The sequence below is a fragment of the Ochotona princeps genome, chromosome 7, assembly GCF_030435755.1.
Source record: "Ochotona princeps isolate mOchPri1 chromosome 7, mOchPri1.hap1, whole genome shotgun sequence".
Classification (NCBI taxonomy): domain Eukaryota; kingdom Metazoa; phylum Chordata; class Mammalia; order Lagomorpha; family Ochotonidae; genus Ochotona; species Ochotona princeps.
The window spans coordinates 10,451,042-10,472,874 of NC_080838.1; the positions used below are offsets into that span (position 1 = coordinate 10,451,042).

Sequence of the window (21,833 nt, forward strand, 5' to 3'; positions counted from 1 at the left end):
ATTTCCTTCTGTTATGTCCAAGCAGAAAGGAAGGCAGGCAGAGAGAAAGGCTGACACTCAGAAAGCACTGTATAACTTAAGAACTTCCTCATGGTGGGCTCCTGCCTCCCTGCAAGCTTGGAGGCTTACCTAATTCCACTTTTACATAGGACAATCACAAGCCCCAGAAATGATAAGATTACAGGATTGAGGAGCCAGCACACTGACGACCCAGGAGAGCATCCTGGGCCCTACTGGAGCAAATCCAGGGTGATCTGTTCTCTGCAGCACCACTAGCCTAATGCATGTGACCACACGTTCAGAGCTGCACAGTGTCAAATATATGTTGTACGGCATACCATGACATCCTGACTGTTCAACCTAGTTCACCCTATTTTACCAACTAAATCTTTCTTCTTTGTTAAGCACATTTTTAGAACTCACTTAGTGGTCATTTTGAATATCTTTCCTAATCATCATCATTATATGCAGATCTGTATGTCTTCAACCATTTCATAATCATTACTTGTTTTTCCTTTTTTCCCAGCCCTTCTCTTTTTCACTCACTGATGAAATCTTTAGGGATAACATTTGTGTCATATTCTCTTTGACATGCAGAAAGGCTGGATGGACAAGGACCCTGCCTTTATGGAGTGTGCAATTTGTAATCTGGTGGGCCTGGATTGATTCTAAACTCACAGAAATTTAGCCTTTTAAAAAATTTGAAATTTGCAGACAAGCTCAAAAGATGAAAACAAAGGATTTGTAGCTATAGTGGCTTAACTCAGAGTTAGAACCTGCAGTGGGCCTACAGACTGCTGAATGCAGCCTCATGCTGTAGGCACGGCGTTAGGACACAAACAGGAAATGGGAACCGGAAGTTACAGTTCAGCAAAGCTGAGCCTGAAACAGAGCCGCCTGCAAAAAGCCAGGACTCTGCAAAGGTTTCACTGTCTGCTAACACCAACAGTGAACCCTAACCAAGCAGCTAGCCCAGGGACGTGCCAGGGAGGCTGAACGAAAGAAGAAACACAAACCAAAACCACATCAAGTGTGGAGTCTAAATTTAAACTACTGAGTCTCACAATAAGCATTTAAGGATTTAGCAAGTGAAAAGCATTCACCCATGACAGTGGTAAGTGCTAAAGCTTCTTGCAGAGTTCCTTGTACAAGTTAGCACTCATAGGATTCACCCAATCAAAAACAATACGTGTTAAGACATTCATATTAACACTGGAAAACAGTGAGTTAAATGATCTAAAAGAAACTATAAAGCAGATGTGTTTAAAACTCTTAGCAATGGAAAGGGAATATAATGACCATATATAAATAAATACATTGTAGAAAATAATAAAACTATCTAAGAAGAACCAAATAGAATATTTCTTGGCCCTAAGCAACCAAAACAGTACCATTGAAATTTAAACACTGTAGACCTTGAAGAAAAGTAGATTAAAAACACAGATGAAATTTTTTTAAGTATTTCATTAGAAATTAGATCTGAGAAAATGACCTAAAGTGCAGTACACAGAGGTAAGGAGCTGCAGAATGTGGAAGGATTTTGACTCAGCAGCGAGGAGGCTGTGTGGAACACACACGTTGTCAGAGTGCCTGCGTTGGAGGTACGGCAGCACGTGACAGCTCATGTCTTGGAGTCCTTGCCACATGGGGGTCCCAGGTGGAATTCTGGGTTCTTGGCTTCAGCCTGGCCCATCCCTGGACATTGTACACATTTGATCACATTTCTAATATCTTTCTTCATCTCTTTGCCTTTCAAATAAATTATAGTTTAAAATATGAGAGATTAAAAGATACAAGAAGAAGGTCCAATATACAATTAACAGGAATTCAAAAAGGAAAGAATCATAGGGATTCATATCATTGATGAACAGTGACTAAGGGAATTTCATAATCGAAAAAAAATTTACATCTTCAACTGAATAAAGATATGGAGTCCTAGTAAAACTCAGTCCACACTAGGTATATTACAATAAAAATGTAAATATCAAGGAACAGAATTGAAGCTGGCAGATAACGATTTCTTGATTTCTTCTCAAGGAAAGAGACAAGGATGACATTTGTTGTTCTTTAACGTAACTTCTTATGGAAATATTTGCATTGTGAGGGTTGGAGATTGGTTGATTGTATGTGTGGAGATACTTGTATATATGGTGCTAAATTCCCATGCTGATCTATCCCTCAAACAGGGTGATTCCATATGGGAATCTTACCTTTTGAAATAATGTTGAGTTTTGCATTTGAAACACATTACTCCAAATGGTTAACAAACATGTTCCAGAAACTCTGGAAGGATGGTCTGTGTAAAATGATTGGTCATCACCATCTGCAGTGTATAGCATCTAGCCTAGTCCTTCCAAAAACAGTCAGTGACCAAAACCTGTAGCGAAAAAGGAAGAAGACTCTATGGACTGCTCTGTATTATGAATGACCCCACCAGAACACACAGCACAGTCACTTACTGTTCCCCTACACATAAAAGGAAATCATGGGACACAATGAAAAGGATGAATTTTGGCACTTCTGCTATATTCTCAGAAGGCACCAGTAGTGGCATAGCAGGTTAGTCTAGAAACAATGGACCAGCCACTGTGGAAGGTACCTGATGGTTCTGCTTCATGTTGCACCTAAGATCGGAACTCAGATATCCTGGTTGCCTGCCTCAGGCTGGGTTGGAAAGTGCCCCTTGCAGTTTCAGACCCATGTTTCCTTGCCTTTGCAGAGAGAAGATGCATCAGTCGGCCATGTATGAGCTGTGCCAGGGCATGCACCAGATCAGCCTTCAGTTTGTTCGACTGCAGCTTACCTTTGAAGAGTACACCATAATGAAAGTCTTGCTGCTACTAAGCACAGGTAAATTGACATGCACACTCTGCTGTAGAATAGCTTATTTCCAACCCCTGCCAAAGGTAGGAGGAACACTTTGGCCTTTAAAGAACTAAGTAAGTTGGGAGTAGAAAACTTTGGGTATATGAAAGAACACACCCCGTCCATCCATTGAATCAGGATCATTTATGGTCTGTTATGTATGCAGTAGGATTGGACAGTCCAGGAAACATAAGAGAGAATGAAGCAGTCTCTACCCTCAGAGGGACTGTGACAAGTTCAAAGGCATGTTTCATGAATTCCAGAAAATGGTGATCTATGATAAAGGGAAGGAGCGTCACAGTGGCCCAGAGAAGGAAGGGACACATTCAGTTCCAGGGACCAGGGAGGCATACAGTGTGCAGTTCAGTCTTGGAGGTCTTTATGCATGGAATGGATTGGACGTAAGGCCCTGGATGGCATTTTGGAGAACATAAGTAAACCACAGCACTTAGTTTTGGGGGCAAAGGGAGTGTTTGGCCTGTTCATGCTGTATTTTGTACCTTGTGTACTCATGGAATTTGTCATGGTGCATTGGGTTCTGTTGGGCTAGCATATGGTTACGAATAAGGTTGAGATGTGGGTTGGACCAGATTCCTCAGTACCCATTGATGAAGTTTGACCTTTCTTAGGTAGAAAGGGGAGTGCTGTGGGCAGAGGGATGACAAGATCAAAGCCGTGTTCGATGGCTGCATGAGGATTTATTTAGCAAGCGAATGGATTAAAGGGCAGTTGAGAGAGTTTGAGGGACAGACTAGAAGCACAGAGACCTGTCCAGAAAGGCTGTGGAAATGATGGCCTGGATTATGGTGATTGGTGGTGTGATGGGCAGGGGCAAGTGCGCTGCCAAAAACTTGGCCATAGTTACTGACATGGCAGAAGGGTGGTGGAGGAGAGTAAGTGTGTGGATCAGGGGTGACTCAGGAGCTGAGCGCAGAGATGACTGGCACAGTGGCAGTAATGTTAATAGAAACATGACCGCATCTCAATAGGGAGCAGGTTTCATAGAGAGTCAAATGATTTCTCTTGTAGATGGGTTAATTTTCTGATGCTATCTCTGTATCCCAGTTAAGATAGCAAAGATAGAGGAATAAAAGACAGGGGTGGTACTGAGATATAAATCTGGAATAACCCTTAGAGGAAATTGTCCTATACTCATCAATTGGGAGCAGAGTTGCCATGGAAGAGAGGGAAGAGGGGCGGATGCTGAAGGCTGCCAGGATGGACAGAGCTGGCTGAGGGAGTGGAAGCCCAGAGTGAAAGGTGCCCGAGATGTGCAGAGCAACACTGTGACCTGCACAGAGAAAACCGAGAGCCCCAGGAGCTGGCTGCTGGAGCTGACCGGTAGGCATCGGGCGGCTGCCAGATGGCCAGCGACTTGCAGACTGACAGGAAGCTTTTACTGACTCCTGGCACCAAGTATGGAAGGAGAGAAGTTGATGGCAGGAGCTGCCAGCAGAGAAGGATTAGCTTTGGCAAGGGGCTTGGGCACAGGAGTTTTCTAATAGAGCAGAAAGAATGTAAGGAGACTCACATCAGACCCGGGTGACACCCAGAACAGTGGCAGGAGACAGTAAGGAGAGAGCGGTGCTGGGCTAAGTGCTGTAGTGACTCAGGAAACTGAGACGTGTTCTGGATGCCCACAGCCAGTAAAGGTGCTGCAGCTAGTGGCGTGGGCTTCAGGGCATGAGCAGCTGTCAGACACTGTAAGAAGGGAAGATTAGCCAGGCCTTGCCAGGTTCTCATTCCCAGGACTTAGAACAAAAGGCAGTCTGGATTAGATTCATTGGGAAAGTGGCGACGCCGGCCAGGGTGTTGGGCATGGTATGGGTAAGAAGAGGTATTCTCTGTAGCAGCGAGCAGCTGGGTGCGAGGAAGCATGATCCGGCATCAGTCATGAGCACAGGGAAAGGGCAGACCAGGGTAGAAATGATTATAATCCTCTAGCACATCCAAGGGGACTTTCAGAAGTTTGTAGCAAATGGAGTGAAAAGGCAAAATTAGGGGCACATGTTTGGCACAGCAGTTGACACTGCTTGGGAGGCCAGTATCCCATATTGGAGTACGTAGTTCAAGTTCTAGCTACTCCATTTCCAATCCGACTTCTTGCTTATGTGGACCCGGGGGAGATGGTAATGAAACCTAAAGTGCTTTGTTCCCTGCCACCCATATGGAAGACATGAGCTAAGTGCTAGATTCGTGGCATTGGCCTAACCCAGCCCGGGGTGTTGCAGATATTTAGGTAGTGAACCAGCAGATCGAGGCACTTTCTCTCTCTCGCTCTCTCGCTCTCTTTTGCTCTTGCTCTCTGCCAAGTCTGTGTGCTGTCTCTGTCCTGTCTACCTTTTAAGTAAAATGAAAATAAAAATTTTTTAAATACACAAGTTGTTTAGTTTGGTACAAAAAATTGAAATGCATGCATACTTTTATGATAATATTAAGATTTATTTATTTGAAAGACAGATGACAGAGAGGGAGGGACGGACACACACACACACACACACACACGCACCACTCCCACCAGCCCAATCCTTCCCCTGATGCCTCCAGCAGCCAACAGCGGGCCAGACTGAAGGCGGGAAGTCCACCCTGATCTGCCACACTGGTGGAAGGGGCACAGGTACCTGGGTCGTCGCTCACTGCTTTCCCAGGCACATGAACAGGGAGCTGGATTGGGAGCAGGGCCGCCGGGGACTCTGGCAGAGCTGCCATATGGGATTCCAGTATTGTAAGGGAGGGTCCTTCACCTGCCGCTGCGCAGTGCCAGACCCAGATGTCACGTATTGTTTACACCAAAATAAGTTCATTTTCTGTGAACTTGTTTCCTCACAGACTGAGCACCTCATGATTTACAAAGTATGCTTTCATGTGAATCAGTCTGGTTTAACTGAGTGCTTTTGATAGTCCTAAGAAGCTGGCAGCCCCATTCCAGAGCTGATGAAACAGAGGCACCCAAGTGTCTCTTGAGTGAGAATCCTCTGTGAAGTTGAGCCTCAACCTGAGGGTGTGGGACTTCTCCCAGCAGCAGAGAGGGTGCAGGAGGGCAGCAGGGAGGCCCAGCAAGGAGGCCCAGCAGGGAGCAGACAGAATCCAGGGTGGGGCCAGAGAGGCAGGCCCAGCAGCTCACAGCTGTGTTTTGGTTGGCCAACACAGGTTGGTGGGGAGGGGGGTTGCTTTTGTCTTTTGTTCTGTTTTCATTAAATTTGAATGCCCAGGGCAGGACCTGGCCTATGGTTTGCCACAAGCCTCAGCATCCCTCACTGATTACACCCAGCCCAGCTCTTACCTGCAGGGTCAGCAGAAGCAGGCTGCTTCCTCCCGGCTGCTCTCCCCTTCAAGGTAGCTGAGGTTCTAAGTTACCTTCCTTAGAATATAACTCTGGGAGTACCATCTGTCAGTTCAAAGGGATTTTACTCTCTTTTCCCAGTGTTAACCACTGCTGGTTAAAATATAATAGTAAATAAGAAAAATTTAAATCAGATACAGGACAGATTTTTAATGAAATATTTTCTAATATATATGCATATGTATATATACGTATATATGTATATGTATATATACACACACATATATGCATGTATACACACATACATGTGCTAGGAATTCAGCCCATCATAGATTCTACTATCACTCTAAAATGACTGAAATACATGTTAGCACTAAGTAGCTCAGGACTTTCCATTCTTATTTTTTCCTGGGTGCAGGAAAAGCAAAATAAAAAGGCAGAAAAGCATGAATAAAGAATTGTATGAATCACAGAAAGTGCAGCCTTTCGTTGGCTTGTTTTGTTCATTGATGATTCGGTGCATGAAGCATGTCCCTCTTACTCAGGACTGCTCAATGGCCCAGCTGGTGTCCAGTGCACCCACTTGATAACCGTGACCTCAGAAGTATGCTGTGTTCTTGATGCTCTGAGGGGGAAACAGACTTTTGTTTCCATTGTCTTTTTGCCCTTCTCCAGTGCGTAGATATTGGATGATTTCCAACAACCCTGCTGCATTTAATAAGTAAATGCAGAAATTCTGGGCAGACCTCCAAAATTGGAGGTTTTGCTTAAATTCTCTTTATCTGTGCGCTTGTTTCAACTTTGAAAAAATCTGGCTAGGAAACTAGTAAAGCATATTTCAGTTACAGCAATAAAATACAAGTTATAATATTTGATGCAAGTTGTTAGAATCTTGAGAATTTTTGATAACAGCTATCAGGAATATGAAAGTTTTTGGTTAATCTTAGGTATATTGAAATACACCTGGAAAATACATTCACTGTATTTCAATATTAGGTACTTATTCAGTGTTTAGGATAGCATCCATGTAAGTATCTATATTGGAAAGAAACACAAGTTTATCTGATTGTGTAACTTTAAAAATGTCAATCTGTAGATTGGCAGTATAGGCTGAGATTTGTAAACTGTTTCCATTTCAATGTTTTAAGTTAATGGTAAATTTTGATAGAAAGTATACCTGTGGTTTTGGGATGTCACATCCTAATTATTTCCGTTCTTCTTTAATTTTCCTACTTTTAAAACAAGCCTTTCATTTTAAGGTAAAATCTCCTATGTACTCTATAATAAAGTATCTTTACTCCTAATAAAAATGTCAAATATTTAAAACCACAGCTAATGGTGTAGAAGCTTCAGGAATTTATGCAGTTTCTATTAGGGACGTTTTTTTCTCCCCATAAACATAAATTTAAACAAGCCACAAATCAAAACCCTCATCAGTTCCGCTCAACTCGATTATTAACATAATGGAAGTTAATTTGCAAGATAGTTCACATCTTCCTATGGAATAACAGGATTTATTTGGTAATTGTAGCAGGCTAGTTCCCAGGGTTGCACATAATATTCAGAATTGTACTTATCCATTCTTAAGTGCTGATGACCAAAATATATTATTATTTATACCAATTAGGAAAGGCTGGCAGATATGTACAATTAAGAAGATGCTTCAAATTCAGAATGTTAATAGCGCAAGTTGAGTGTTCATTAGGTCTTCGTCTCCTGAAAAGCTGAAGTTCCTAGGTGATTTTATTATCCAGAGTTGAAGCACAAGCCTAATTACTTATTGCCCATAGTGAAAAACAGAGGTAAGGTTCTCAAAGGATCGTCTTTATGCTTCGTTCTGCCCACGCCACTTCTGCATGTGGACGCACCTTTTCTCGATAAATCTCATTCGCAGAAATCCTGGGCAAGGTCCTCAGCAGGACGGATCAGTGTTTGACAGGCTCGAGTCCTGAGCTGCCAAGTCTTTCATTTTCAGAAGTGTTCAGTGATTGAGGCTGTTGGAGAGAGAGAGCTGCGAATGCCCTGAGATGGAGGAGTGTGTACCATCCTCCCCTGGAAAGCCAGCTTCCCAGAGTGCATTTGATATTTGAACTTGACCATGATGAGCATGATGCTCTCTAACTCTAACCCAGTGCAGATTGTGGCTCCTCTGGTTGTCATGAAACATCAAAACACATGTTTGTGTCTTGGAAGTAGTGGCAAGGTAGGAGTTGTCAAACACTTCAGTGACGGGTCATCAGACACTGTGGTGCTGAGGTTTGGAGGCAACTTTGGAATCAGATCTTGGCTTTTACTCTCTCTGCTATGTATGTACTGTTTGCTTGGACAGGTTCCCAACATCCGGTCTTCAGTTTACTCATCAGTCAAATAACACTAATATAATGGTTCTGGGACAAGATTCACAGTCCAATGTGCATAATGATCCACTTGAGATAAAAAACAGTTATTCTTTTATATGTGTGTGTGTGTGCCCACATGCATATACTTGAATAAGTGTCTAGTAGTTGGTGGCTCCCATCTTTATTTGTAATTGTAATTCATTGAGATTTGGCGTCCAACCTTACCATCAGGAAATAGTCCGGCAAGTATACTAGGCCACCCCACCTAATTGAGAAGATGCTAGAACTGTTTTTCCAGCCTTAGTGTTTACATATCTATATTTCTCAATGCAGTTCCAAAGGATGGCCTCAAAAGCCAGTCTGCATTTGAAGAAATGAGGGCAAACTACATCAAGGAGCTGAGGAAGATGGTAACTAAATGCCCCAACAACTCTGGGCAAAGCTGGCAGAGGTTCTACCAACTCACCAAGCTCCTGGACTCCATGCATGATGTAAGTAGACCCCTGTGGTTCTCATTCCGTGTAGGGACAACAGTCTTATATCTGTTATCGAAAAAAAAATTAAAGGCAAGAGTGAGAGTTTCCAGGGCTTTAGAAAGAAAGTATCCATGGGAAGTAGCAAGAGTTAAAAAGCTGAAGAAGGCCATTTTTCTTTTGATAGCCTTTGGACCAAATCTCATTTATAGTACCGGGGATAGCTCTGTGCCTTGGACCAAGGAAAGCCCTCATAATCTGTTACAGGTGTCAGATTGAGTTTCACATTTTTGTTTGCAATTTAGGAAACGTTTGCTTTATAAAAATGTTTGCTCTAACATTGCATAAATAGTGTTCATCTTCTACAGCTGTTAATCTAATAACTCAATCTTTCAAAAACATTATTAGTGGTTCAGGGCCAGCGTGGATCATCTCAACCCTTGCCAGATTTTGAAGCCTATATTCATTATTCTTCAGAGGAGTCACCTTCCTTGTCTTATGTAAATACGGGGAGCAGACAATGAGCTGGTTTCTAATTTAATCAAGTAAAGATCTACAAGGTGTTTGCTAGCAGTTTCTACAAGAGAGTGATTTGATTGTTTTATCTGTCACTTAAGATTTGCTCCTTGATTCGCTTTGCAGGCAGCTTTTCCAATTCTGGCTCAAAGAATCTTGTATGGAGTTCTTCATATTTCATTTTTCATATTTGTGCAATGTCCTTACTTTCTTCTGGGAAATTTATTGCCTTAGTTCAACTTATATGTTTTGGTTGATAAATTCTTTTTCAGATATTTTTCCTATCCTTAAGGGAAGTGTTGGCAGACTTGATGAACAATATTTTAATAAGTGTTACTATGATGTCATGGTCCCTCCCTTAGATCATTTATATCGGTGGAATGTGATCTCCCTGAGATGCTAACAATGCCTATAGATGATTGACTAAAGGAAATGATTTGGTATTTTACACTGAGACTCTGTGTATATCCCCAGTCCTTGCTTTCCCTGAACCTTTCATGTTTCCAGTAGAATCTCTGCAAGGTGAATTCATAGTAAATAGTTTCGTTACTTAATAATGCTGTAGAGAGGGAAGTTTAGTGAAAAATCTCAGAAGTAAAGGTGCTGGCAAGGTGAGGATTCAAGGAAGACAGCAAATGATGCTCCTTGTGACTCTTACCACAGCAAATAAAGGCAGCTAGAGTGAGCCTTTCCCACGCATCCTCTGCTAAAGCTCCTGGTGAGCTAGCTAAGGACACACGGCAGGCTAACTGAGTTCTGTCGGTTTCATTGCAAGGCCTTCTAGCACAGATTCAGATGGGGGTCCTGTAACCTTCATAATGAACTTCCTTACTTGAACAGGCAAGCAAAATACAAATCGATACTAGTACATGTGTAACTGTCATCAGAAACATGGTAACAGATGACACACTCTGAAGAAATTTCCAAGCAGTGAGATCAACAAATGGCAAAATGTCCTTCGGCCTTTGCATGGCACGGTGAACACAGGCACCCAGTGCTCCTTGGGTCAGAACTTCCTCTGCTGTTTTTTGGAAACCTGTGAAGTAGTTGTTATCATAAACGATTTTCTATACAGTGTCCCAGAACAAATTAGTATATTAGGGTTTGGGGAGCAGAAATTAAGATGTAATTAATTTGCACTGAATTGAATTAATTAAATGTGCAGTGTGACAAGTTTTAAGACACATACATATATAAAAAACTATCACCATGATTAGTATACCAAAGACACCTGTCACCCTAAAAGTTGTCCCTATCTTCTTAAATCTTCCAATATGCTGCTCCCCAATAAACAAAAACAAAACTTTTTTGTTTTCTGTCAAAACAAATTAGTTTACGTTTGCTAGCATTTTGTGTAATTGCAGTAATGAGGCACTTAGTTTTGAGGGGTCTATGAAGGGTTCTTTTTTTTTTTTCCCTGTTGAGTTGTATCCCATTTCACAGCTTGGTTATACAATCACCTGTTGTTGGGTGTTAGGGTTATTTCCCAGCATGGGAGCAATTATGAAATAAAACTGTGCTGGATCTAATTCTCTACATAGATACATACTTTCTCTTTGTTTGGATGAAAACAGTAGTATAATGTATGGGTATATATTTTTTTAGGAAATTGACAAGCTGTTTTCCAAAGAAGTTTGCAATTGTGCATTCCCATAGCAAGTACAGAAAGGTCAAATTGCTCCACATCTTGGCTAACACTTGCCATGGTGAGACATTATAGTTTTAGCCACTCTACTAGCTGTGGGATGCTGTCCCACTATGACTTGTAATCTGCATTTCCCTGATGATTAAGGATGTTGAACCTTTTATCGTGTGCTCCTTTACCATCTTGTTTTCTTTGCTTGCGTGCCTCTGCAACTCCCTTGCTCATGTTTGAAAACATTGAATTACTGTCTGCTTACTGAGTTTGAGAGGTCTTCTTATATTTTATGTACAGATTTTTTGTCAGATGGGTGATCAGTAAAATTTGCAAATATTTTCCCTCCATGCGAGGCTGATCTTCTCATTCTCTTAGTAGTGCCGTTTGGAAGAGCTGGAGTTATTTAAGTGACTGGTGGTAGTTTTGTGGAGCCTCATGATCATACTGTCTCTCTGAAATTCTGTCATTAGAAAGTTTTTTTTCCCCATGTTTTCCTCCAGCATCACTGTCCTTCATTCATCCATAGTCTCTTGTCTCTGCATTTTTTGTTATCTCAAAAAGAAGTGTAAGCTCAATTCATCTTATCCCACATTGACTGGGAAGAGAACACACTGTTTGGAATCATTTTAGTTCTAAAACCTTGATTTGCAAAAATGCTATACCTTAACAGTGGCCTAACAGAAGTGTCTTAAGTACTCTATTCATAGTCCCATTCCAGGCAAACATCGAAAACTATTGTAAGTCTAGAGAGATCTTTCTAACGCTCACTCAGACTTGAGACTGCTCACAGCTTTTCATTCGAGTAAATTAATAAATCAACATTTGTGGAATTTTCTTGAAGGGAACAAAGAGCTGTACAATGTACTGGCTCTGCACTTAGCTCGGTTCTGGTCACCATGTTAGGGATGGGGGAGAGCATTTGTTTGTAAGGGTCACATAAGAGAAACCCTTTGATTAGAGATCAAAGTTCTGTTTCAGTAGCATGTACGGTGTGCCAGCTCTCAGGACACACATGTATTTCTTCCACGTGGTGCACATATGTGTTGGTAGAATGTTGCCAAAGTGGATGTAAAGAATGTTCTCTGAGAAAGCAGGCTGGCAGTAAAGTGTTCAAATCAGTCAACAACTCTAATGAATCAACATCACTCTTTCCCTCCCCCGCCAAAAACAAACAAGCAAGCAAACACAAATTCAGTGATAAGACTCTTAGCAGTAGATGTATTTTGTATTTGTAAATGCTTGGGTAACATAAGTAAAGCATATAGATTCCTGACTCTCTTGGGATGAATTGAAAGTAGTCATTTTTTAGATATGGCAGGAATAGCAATTAATTTCATTGGATGAGAAAAGCATATGTATAATGAATTTATTGTTAGTTTCTGCTCATCCCTAAAGATTAAGTAGTATTTATAGTATGGTCAGTGTAAAAAACAGCCAGTAGATATTGAAGATGATATTAATATCCCTTGAGGCCAAAGCAGCTTTTTTACTATTAAATAGCAAACAATTGCAATCTTATTTTGGTAAACACACTTAGCAAAAATATAACTCTGGCTTTGCAGTGTAGGCATGCCATAGAGAGTGTGAAATAAATTAATTACACCACCCTCACCATCGATTAGCTCAGGTTCTATAAACACAGCTGGAGCTTACTGCAACGCAGAAGGTAATTGGGGCAGAAATTGGTCACTCAGGTCATGGGACTCTTGAGAGCACATGTGCGGTTGTGCCTTCACTCACTGATGAGTCCCTAACATGCACCAAACATACCAGTGTGATTGGCTCTTGTTGGGAATCCCATATGTGCAGTACAGGGAGATCCTGATTCGACAAATATTTGTGTGCCCGATGGCTTCTAGCAGAAACAAGTGTTTCGCTTAGCAGTTAAGATTCTGGTTAGAGGCCAGCACTCTGGTGTAGCTGGTGAAGCTGCTGCCTGTGACACTGCCATACCATATGGGTACCAGTTCATTTCCCTTCTGCTTCACTTGCAATTCAGCTTTCTGGTAGGAAACTCCCAAGAGGATGTTGGGAATCTTTACTTAGTGGAAGATGGGGGCGAAGTCCCGGAGAGTGATTTCTCAGGCTCCTCTCTAATTGACGGCAGCTAGGACCTCCCAGATTCAGTTGAGTGCACTAGGTGCCACCGTGGTGATGGTCTTTGCTGCTAGCTGTTGGACCTGTCAGTTGTAGGCAGGACTGAAGTTTGCAGATGAGAGACCCGGGACCTGCATTGTGGCATAGCAGTTTGGGCCAATTACTATAATACCGCCATCTAATAAGGGTACTGGTTCATGTCCCAACTTCCCATCCAGTTCCCTGCTAATGCACCTGGGAAGGCAGCAGAAGATAGCCCAAATGACTAAGCCACTCCCATCCATGCGGGAGATCAGATGAAGCTTCTGGGTCTTGGTTTCAGCCTGGCTCAGTCCTGGGTTCTTGTGGCCACTTGGAGGAGTGAACCACTGAGTGGAAGACAACTTTCTTTCCCTCCTCCACTCTCTGTGTCTTGATTTTAGGAAGGAAGAAGGTAGGGAGGAAGGAAGGAGCCCAGCACCCGGTCATGTTATAGTCACACTGCTCTCCAGCTCTCTAGCCTCCTTGGGGTCATTCCCAGCATCCTCTGGAATATGTAGTTTTTGGGATGCAGGGTAATATCTTACAGAAGACAGACTATTTGTATTAAGATGTCATACATGTTCAGCAGTTCCCTAGACTCCAATGAAGCTGAGCAGCTTTGGCTTGGAGGCCTTTATTCTTGCATGTGATCCTTAAGCCTGGGTGGGAAGTTGCCTCTAGACTGTGCAGCCATCATGTATCACCCCAGAAGCCATTCTCTACAGGCCAGAAGACCTAGAACCTTCTTATGGGGTACCTACTTTCTGTGGCTCCAAAGGGGGATGCTTCACAACACAAGGCTTTTCGGAGCCGGGCTCAAGAGCCAAGTTCTCTACTCTGCAGGAGGGCAAAGGCAGAGGTGAGAGGAGCAGCAGTGGGTGCACACAAGCACCCCAACCAGACGACATACTCAGGGTGAAAAGAGTTGTCAGTTTCAGTGATGCAGTAACCAGTAAGAGAGAGACTGCTACAAGCAGCGAGGACAATTCACAAATTATTTTGAGATTCTCATTGCTCATTTAATTAACGGGTGCTTTTGTATCTGGGTGGCGGTAATAGTAATTTCCATCGGGATCACATTCACTAGGTGGTTTTGAGATAGGCATCAACCTATTTTAAGCATCTTGCTGTGTACAGAAGAATGCAGGCCGCAAGACTGACTCCTCCCCCCATTTTTTTGGGCAGCCCATTCCCTCCACACTGGATTCTGGTGCATGTCATCCTAATCAGTTTCTCCTTAGGAAAAGTTCTGAGGCCAAAACAGGATCTTGCCTCATACATGTGGCCATGCAGAGAGAAAGAGAGAGAGAGAGAGAGCAGGGCCTGAGGTGTTCCCTCACCGTTTCTGTTTATAACCTTGAGTGCTCTACCTAGTTTTTGGCTTTCCCTCAGTTTCTTCCACTGTACAATGGGAACAATACCCATATTATAAGAGGAGTTTGGCCAAGTGACTGAAATAACAAGTGCAGAGGCCCACACCATGTAACCGACACCACACAGAGGCTTGCCATCTTTTCATGTTACATGGCAATCAACAAAATGAGATTTTTTGATTTTGTGTCTGTTTGTTTGTTTGTTTGTTTTTGGAAAGGCAGATTTACGGAGGGAAGGAGAGACAGAGAGAAATATCTTCTGTCTGCTTGGTTAGCTCCCCAAGTAGCCACAATGGCTACAGCCAAGCCAACCCAAAGCCAGGAGCCAGGAGCTTATTCCTGGTCTCCCACATGCGTGCAGGGTCCAGATGCTCCATCCTCTACTGCTTTTTTTAGGACACAGGGAGCTGGATGGGATGTGGATCAGCCAGAACATAAACTGGTGCCTACATGGGATCCTGGTATATGCAAGGTTCGGTGTTAGCCACTGAGCTGCTGTGCCAGGCCCTAATTTTGCATCTCTAATAAAGTCCTCTGCTGTCAATACTGTGTGTGTGCGTGTGTGTGTGTGTGAGAGAGAGAGAGAGAGACCAAGTTTCAAAGCCATGTTCTATCCTACTGAGCCAAGAAACTATTTAATATCATTATTAGCACTATTTTCCTGCCTTCTTCTTTGACAAGACCATGACTAAGAAAGATTCTAAATAAAGGAAGGGTTGTTTATTCCACAATCAGCTAAAGTGAACCGAGCCTTATCTTCCGAGGCATTAGAGCGAGATGGAAGATTCAGATCTGCAAAACTCCACTTCTCTCAAAGAGAGGTTCTCTGTAGAGAAAAAAAAAATCTCAGACTCAAAGGTCAGTTCACACAGAAGAGCTAAGTCTCTGTCTAGCTGGGGAACCCAAAGATGTGGTTGACCTGAATTTCTGTGGTAGGCGTGGGGCAGCAGAAAGCACAGTTCAGAATGCACTTCCCTGGAGGCGTGTGTCTACCCAAAACATGTTTACATTTGTTCAATTGGAAAAATATATCAATCATGCTTTTTAAATGAAGGGGAAATGGGAGAATAATAGATGAGCGTATTCTGATTCCAGTATGCTCTGCATACATGCACTTGATGATGGGTGAGGTCTGTGTGTGTGTTCAGACTGGCAGTTGCTACACTGAGCCCAACAAGGAGATGTCGCTGCCCACAGAGCTACGATGGCAGATCTGATGCGTTATGCTTTCTTGGCTCAGCACGTCCATGGTTTAAAGTACAGTATCCATAAGTTGCCATACCCGGGCCTCTCTGTGCTCCGATAGGGTGTGGCATCGTAACTGGTTCCTGTCATGATGGACAACAGAATAGCTAAATTGCTCTTCCTAAACCTGCTGGAAAGAGGCTTTTAAAAACTGGAACACCGCAGAAGAAAAGGTATTTTTTTTTTCAGTGCCATGTTTCCCTTTACTCTGTGAAATGAGCTGTCCCCATAGCAGTTATCTGAGTCCCCCAGTCATTGAAAGTTCTATGTAGCCAAACGTCGCTTGTGGCCCTCTGGGGCAGCACAGAATGTTGTGTGGGGCAGTGCCATTTATTAGACTCTGAGTGCTGGTGCAAAGGTCAAGGGCAGAGATGATGGGGCTGTATCAGAACAAAGGCAGAGGGGCACACTTGCGGGGAGTAGAGAGGATGAATCCTGATGATGACGTTGAGCCAGGAAAGCTCAGATCTGAGATGGTCTCTTGGACCTGCAAGTGAATTCCGAAGGACATCTTAGGGGGAGTATCAGGAAGACGACTGGTGCAAACTCAGGATGGGTCAGGGCGGAGTGGCAACACCCAAGGGTGGCCACCAGAGCCGAGGAGTGGACAGAACTGGCCTGGCGCTAGAGGGCCTAGAAGTGAGGAAACTGCTCAGCCTGTTATGTGTAAATGAACGTTGTCAGGCTAGCTGAGAGAACATGCACATTTTTGGTATTTGTATCTTTGAGTATGGCTAAGAAAGCAGCTTAGTCAAATCTACCTGTGTAACTAACCCTAAAAGAAACTTCATTGCAGACCCTGACCCAAGTAGGAGTTCCTCCGAGTGGGTGATGGATTTCTTGTGGATTACAACAGGCATGTGTATGGGCAGGGAGGGGCTTCTCCTCAAAGACAGTCATGACATTTCAAATCCTGTTCTAGCTCAGGGATGCCAGGCCTGGGTTCTGCCCCAGCCATCCTTGCTACCTTACATGTTGGTGAGAGGGTCAGTTCAATTCCACTCCTAATCACATCGCTTTTATCTCTACAGTCCTTTGTGCATGTTTATGGTTTTCATGGCTGACACAAACAGGGTCATTTTCTTCCCTCTTTGGAAAGGGTTAATTTCAAGTATAAGTATTTTCAGTGGCTGATTCTTAGACCACATAAGGCAGGGCTCAATTTCAAGACCCAGGCCACCTTGTCACTTATTCTGCATTTTAGAAAGAAGAAGGAAGGAACATTTCAATATAAGAAATTTGAGATATTTTCCAAATGTCTGTTTAAAATACTATTCAGTTCTTTTAGGTATATTCCCAGAAATGGAACTGCTGGATCATATATTTACATTATTAAGTTTTTTGAGGAGTCACCAAACTGTTTCTATAACAGCTATACCACTTTACACTGTCAGCAACCATGCATGGAGATTCTAATTTCTATAATTTTCATTGATCCATTTTTTAAAAGATTTATTTATTTTTATTGGAAAGGCAGATATACAGAGAGGAGGAGAGACAGAGAAGAAAATCTTCCCTCCGATGATTCACTCCCCAAGTGAGCCGCAACGGCCGGTGCTGCGCCGACCTGAAGCTAGGAGCCTGGAACTTTCTCCAGGTCTCCCACGTGGGTGCAGGGTCCCAAGGCTTTGGGCCATCCTGGACTGCTTTCCCAGACCACAAGCAGAGAGGGATGGGAAGCGGGGCTGCCGGGATTAGAACTGGCGCGCATATGGGATCCCGGCATGTTCAAGGCAAGGACTTTAGCTGCTAGGCCACGCCACCAGGCCCAAATATTTTTTATAATAGGATCTTTTTATCGTAGCCATTCTGATGGCTATGAGGCTGTACCTATTTATAGTGTCAGTTTGTGTTGTCCTAATGATTACCGATACTGAGCATCTTTCACATTTTTTTGGCTCTTTGTATATCTTTTCACTTTTCGAGAAAAGTTTATTTGAATCCTTGGCCCATTTTTAAATTATTCATTTACTTATGGCCCTCTCCCTAGAAATACAGAGAGAAAGAGAATCGTTTCCGTCTACTGGCTCATGCCACATGGCTACAGTAAAAGCCAGGAATCTTGGGTTTCCCACATGGGTGCCGGAGCACATGGGCCATCTTCCAGTGTTTTCCCAGGCGTGTTACCATGAAGCTGGATGAAAGGTAGAGTAGCCAAGACTTGAATTGGTCCTCCAATATGGGATGCTGGTGTCAGTAGCCCCAGCTTAACTCATACCACAACACCACACTTAAGCCCTTGGCCCATTTTAAAATCATTATTTCTACTGCTTTTTTCTTGGCTTGCAAGCAGTTCTTTATTTACTCTAGATATCAAACCTTCTCAGATACATGATTTTCAAATATTTTCTCTGATTCCTATTTTTAGGATTTGTCACTGTCATAAACCTTTTCTCTTTCAACACAGAACAGATAGAAGTTTGGTCATTTTGATCCATAACTGGGAAAAATTAAAATTTTTGTTTGATATCTGTATATTTAAAGAGAGGTCATGGGCCTGGTGGCGTGGCCTAGCAGCTAAAGTCCTCGCCTTGAACGTGCCCCGGGATCCCATATGGGTGCCGGTTCTAATCCCGGCAGCTCCACTTCCCGTCCAACTCCCTGCTTGTGGCCTGGGAAAGCAGTTGAGGAGAGCCCAAAGCTTTGGGACCCTGCACCGCGTGGGAGACCCGGAAAAAGTTCCTGGTTCCTAGCTTCAGATCAGCGCAGCACCGGCCCGTTGCAGCTCACTTGGGGAGTAAAAACATCAGATGGAAGATCTTCCTGTCTGTCTCTCCTCCTCTCTGTGTATCTGACTTTGTAATAAAAATAAGTAAATCTTTAAAAAAAATAAAGAGAGGTCATAATAACTACCATTTGTTGGGCTAGTTATTAATTCACACTTTACAAGCTGTATACTCACACAGCATATACATTGTTCACAGATAGGTCTGTCTGAAGGTGTGTGAGAGTAACTTTCTATGAAAGATGTTAGTGATAAGCTCAGCTTTTGCCTTGCTCTGGGAAGAGACCATACAGCGTTGGGGGATTTGGGCTGTGTGGTGAGCTTTCTAAAAACACCAACATTTCAGTAGAAGGAACTTGTGAGGGTCCTGGAGACTGTGTTTGTGGAGCTGACAATTAAATGGCATTCAACCCACAGAAGTCTCTTCCTAATCTAAACTCTATCTGGGTAGGAGCTTGGGAAACCACCTCATTGTCTAAACACCTGTATCAATACATCCTCCCCTCTTACACGGCCTTAATCCCTCTTCTTACAGCAGAATAATAGCTATATAAGTCCTGGGATTTCCACGGTACCTTTCTTTGTAAGTTTTGCCAGTAAACGCATCTAATATGTCCATTAGAGGAGGATGAGTAAACATTACCACTTAAATGTAATCATATATCCTAGTGCCCTTCTCTGTAAAAAGAGAATAATAATGTTCACTGGGGTTTTTTTTTTTAACCCCTTTCTTAGAAAAAGAAATTAACATTAAGTAATGAAGCATATTTTCCCAGGTCCATACCTGAGGCAGGAGCAGAATGGATGCCACCTGTTTAGTGCTGGTATCCCTCGAGGCTTCTTCCTAAAGTGGGCATAGCCTCTGCAGTCTCACAGGACGTGACACACAGAAGGGTTCAGCTGTTGGCATCATGGTCTACTGCCACCATCTCAAGGCTCCAAACTAACAGAGCAAATTACATGAGTTATGCAGTCTTCTTGGGCATAACAGGATCTACTTAGGCCATCATGTTTCAGCTCTCATACTATAGATAAATATCCTTTTTAAGATCCATCTCCTAGGGCCAGTGTGATGGTTCAGTTGGCTGCTCCACCACCTTCCAGTGCCAGAATCCCCTATGGGTGCCAGCTCATGTCCCAGTTGCTGCACTGCTGGGAAAGCAGTGATGGAGGGACTCCAGGCACAAAAGGGAAAGACTGCTGAAGCAACAGCCAAAAATAAAAGATGGAGGAAGGATGTGTGGCTATTTGAATAACAAATTCTGGAAGCTTCAAACTGGACACTGTCTTCTATTATCTAGCTCAACTCCTTGATACAGAAGGATTCTTTCTCAAGTACGTCCTAAAGGCTAGAAAAAGCTCTGTAATGAAAAGCAGATCTAGCTGTCACAGTCTTGCCTAATTTGGTGACATCTCCCCCTCATTTTAATAATTCTGAGATCCAGAAGACATCCTTAATTTCTGTACAAGAGTGCTTCAAAGCATTTATGGAGAATTGAATTAAAACAAACTTGCTGGAGCTCATATTGTGGTGCAGCAGTTAAAGCAATGCCTGCAACACTGGCATCCCATATCAGATCACTGGTTTAACTCCTGGTTGCTTGGATGCCCTTCCAGCTCCCTGCTAATGTGCCTAGGAGAACAGTGCAAGATGGTCCAAGAACCTGAGCTCCTGTTGTACCACTATGGATATCTGGATGGGGCTTTTGACTCCTGGCTTTTGACTGGCCCAGCCCCAGCCATTGTGGCCATTTGGGGAATGAATTAGTGGATGGATGTTCCTCTCTTTCACTGTGATGAATTTTTTTGTTAGAAGTATTACAAAAATTTTGGAATCCATATATACATGAGGTTTTCAGAAAGTCCATGGAACGTACATTTTATGAAAGCACTATGTATGACTCAAAATTTTTGGCACCAAAATTAACTTACTTTATTATTCCACTTGTTCATGAACTTTTTCAAGTACCCCCATATTTAAACAAGAAAACAAAACTTTTCCTCCAGTAAGTCATCATTAAATCTCAGAGGCACTTTCCAGTCCCTGGGTCTGGGAACATTTCTGTGATAAGCCATATCATGAGGGGATAAGCTTGTGATGTGGGCCACACGCTCGCTGTGACTGCTCAGTACTGCCGTCGTAGCCTGAGCTACATAAATGGGTGGGGTATGGCCATATTCCATTTAAACTCGTTCATGTTATCCTGACATGTCAGTACATAGGACTCTTTCAGCTTCTTTAACCATTCAAAAATACAGAAACCAAAAACAACCTCCCTCCCAAAATCACAAAGGCATTAGGCTAGATTTGACCTTGCAGACCACGGTTTTTGTCTGTCGTGAACCAACTGGATTCATGTTCCAGCTGCTCCAGCTCTCTGCTAATGACCTGGGAAAGCAGCAGAGGATGGTCTATGTGTTTGGGCCCCGGCATCCACGTGGGAGACCTGGAGGAAACTCCTGGCTCCTGACTTGAGATTGGTTCAGCTCTAGCCATTGGAGCCGTTTAGGGAATGAATCAGACGATGGAAAATTTTTTCTCTGTCTCTCTTTGCAAATCTTCCTTTTTAGTAAAAATACAAGAATCTTTCAAAAAAGCTTGAAATAAGGGTGTAACAACTTAAATTTAATGTGATATTAAAGTTGATAAGGTACCCATGAGTTGATTTAGCCTTTCACTTGGCTCAGTGTAGTGTACATTTGCAAGAAAGATCTAGGAAATATTGAACACAAAATTAGGGAAAGTTCATACTGCTATATACAGTAACATGCCAATGCATCTCAAACACAGCCCTGTCATTAGTCCCTTTGTTCAACAATGTACTAATTATCCCTTTATCTTTCAGCTCTACTCTCTTCCCTTCCATTGTGTCATTTTCTTTGTGTTGTTCAAATGTACAATAGAACTTATTCACAAGAAGGCGGAGCAGCAATCTAGAACGAGGTTTGTAATGCAAGGAAACTTAAACAGGGTGGAAATTAAATAAACGTAAGTACCAAAAAATTAGAAGCAAACTGAGCTCATCTTGCTTACCACAGCATCCAGACCATGTATTGTGAAATATTTAAATATTCAGCACTCACCAGAGATCTACGAATGCTTCTGCCTTTATTATACAAATGGTGATGGAGAGAAAAGTAAAATATAAAATATATATAAAACAGAACAATCAGATGCTAAAGCATGGGGCTCTGGTTGAGGTTTTCAGGAGACACAGCAGTATCTGCTTGCCGTCATGCAGCCAGCCTACTCCCAG

General features: G+C 42.8%; 1 protein-coding gene across 1 annotated transcript in view; it reads left to right on the plus strand.

Moving 5' to 3' along the window:
• The window catches only part of NR3C2 (nuclear receptor subfamily 3 group C member 2), a 339,034-nt gene that overhangs the window by 290,837 nt on the left and 26,364 nt on the right, over positions 1-21,833 (plus strand). The window contains exons 7-8 of the mRNA XM_058666787.1: positions 2,720-2,850; positions 8,821-8,978. Of these exons, the coding sequence (XP_058522770.1) occupies positions 2,720-2,850; positions 8,821-8,978 (289 nt within the window). The remainder of the gene's footprint in view (positions 1-2,719; positions 2,851-8,820; positions 8,979-21,833) is intronic.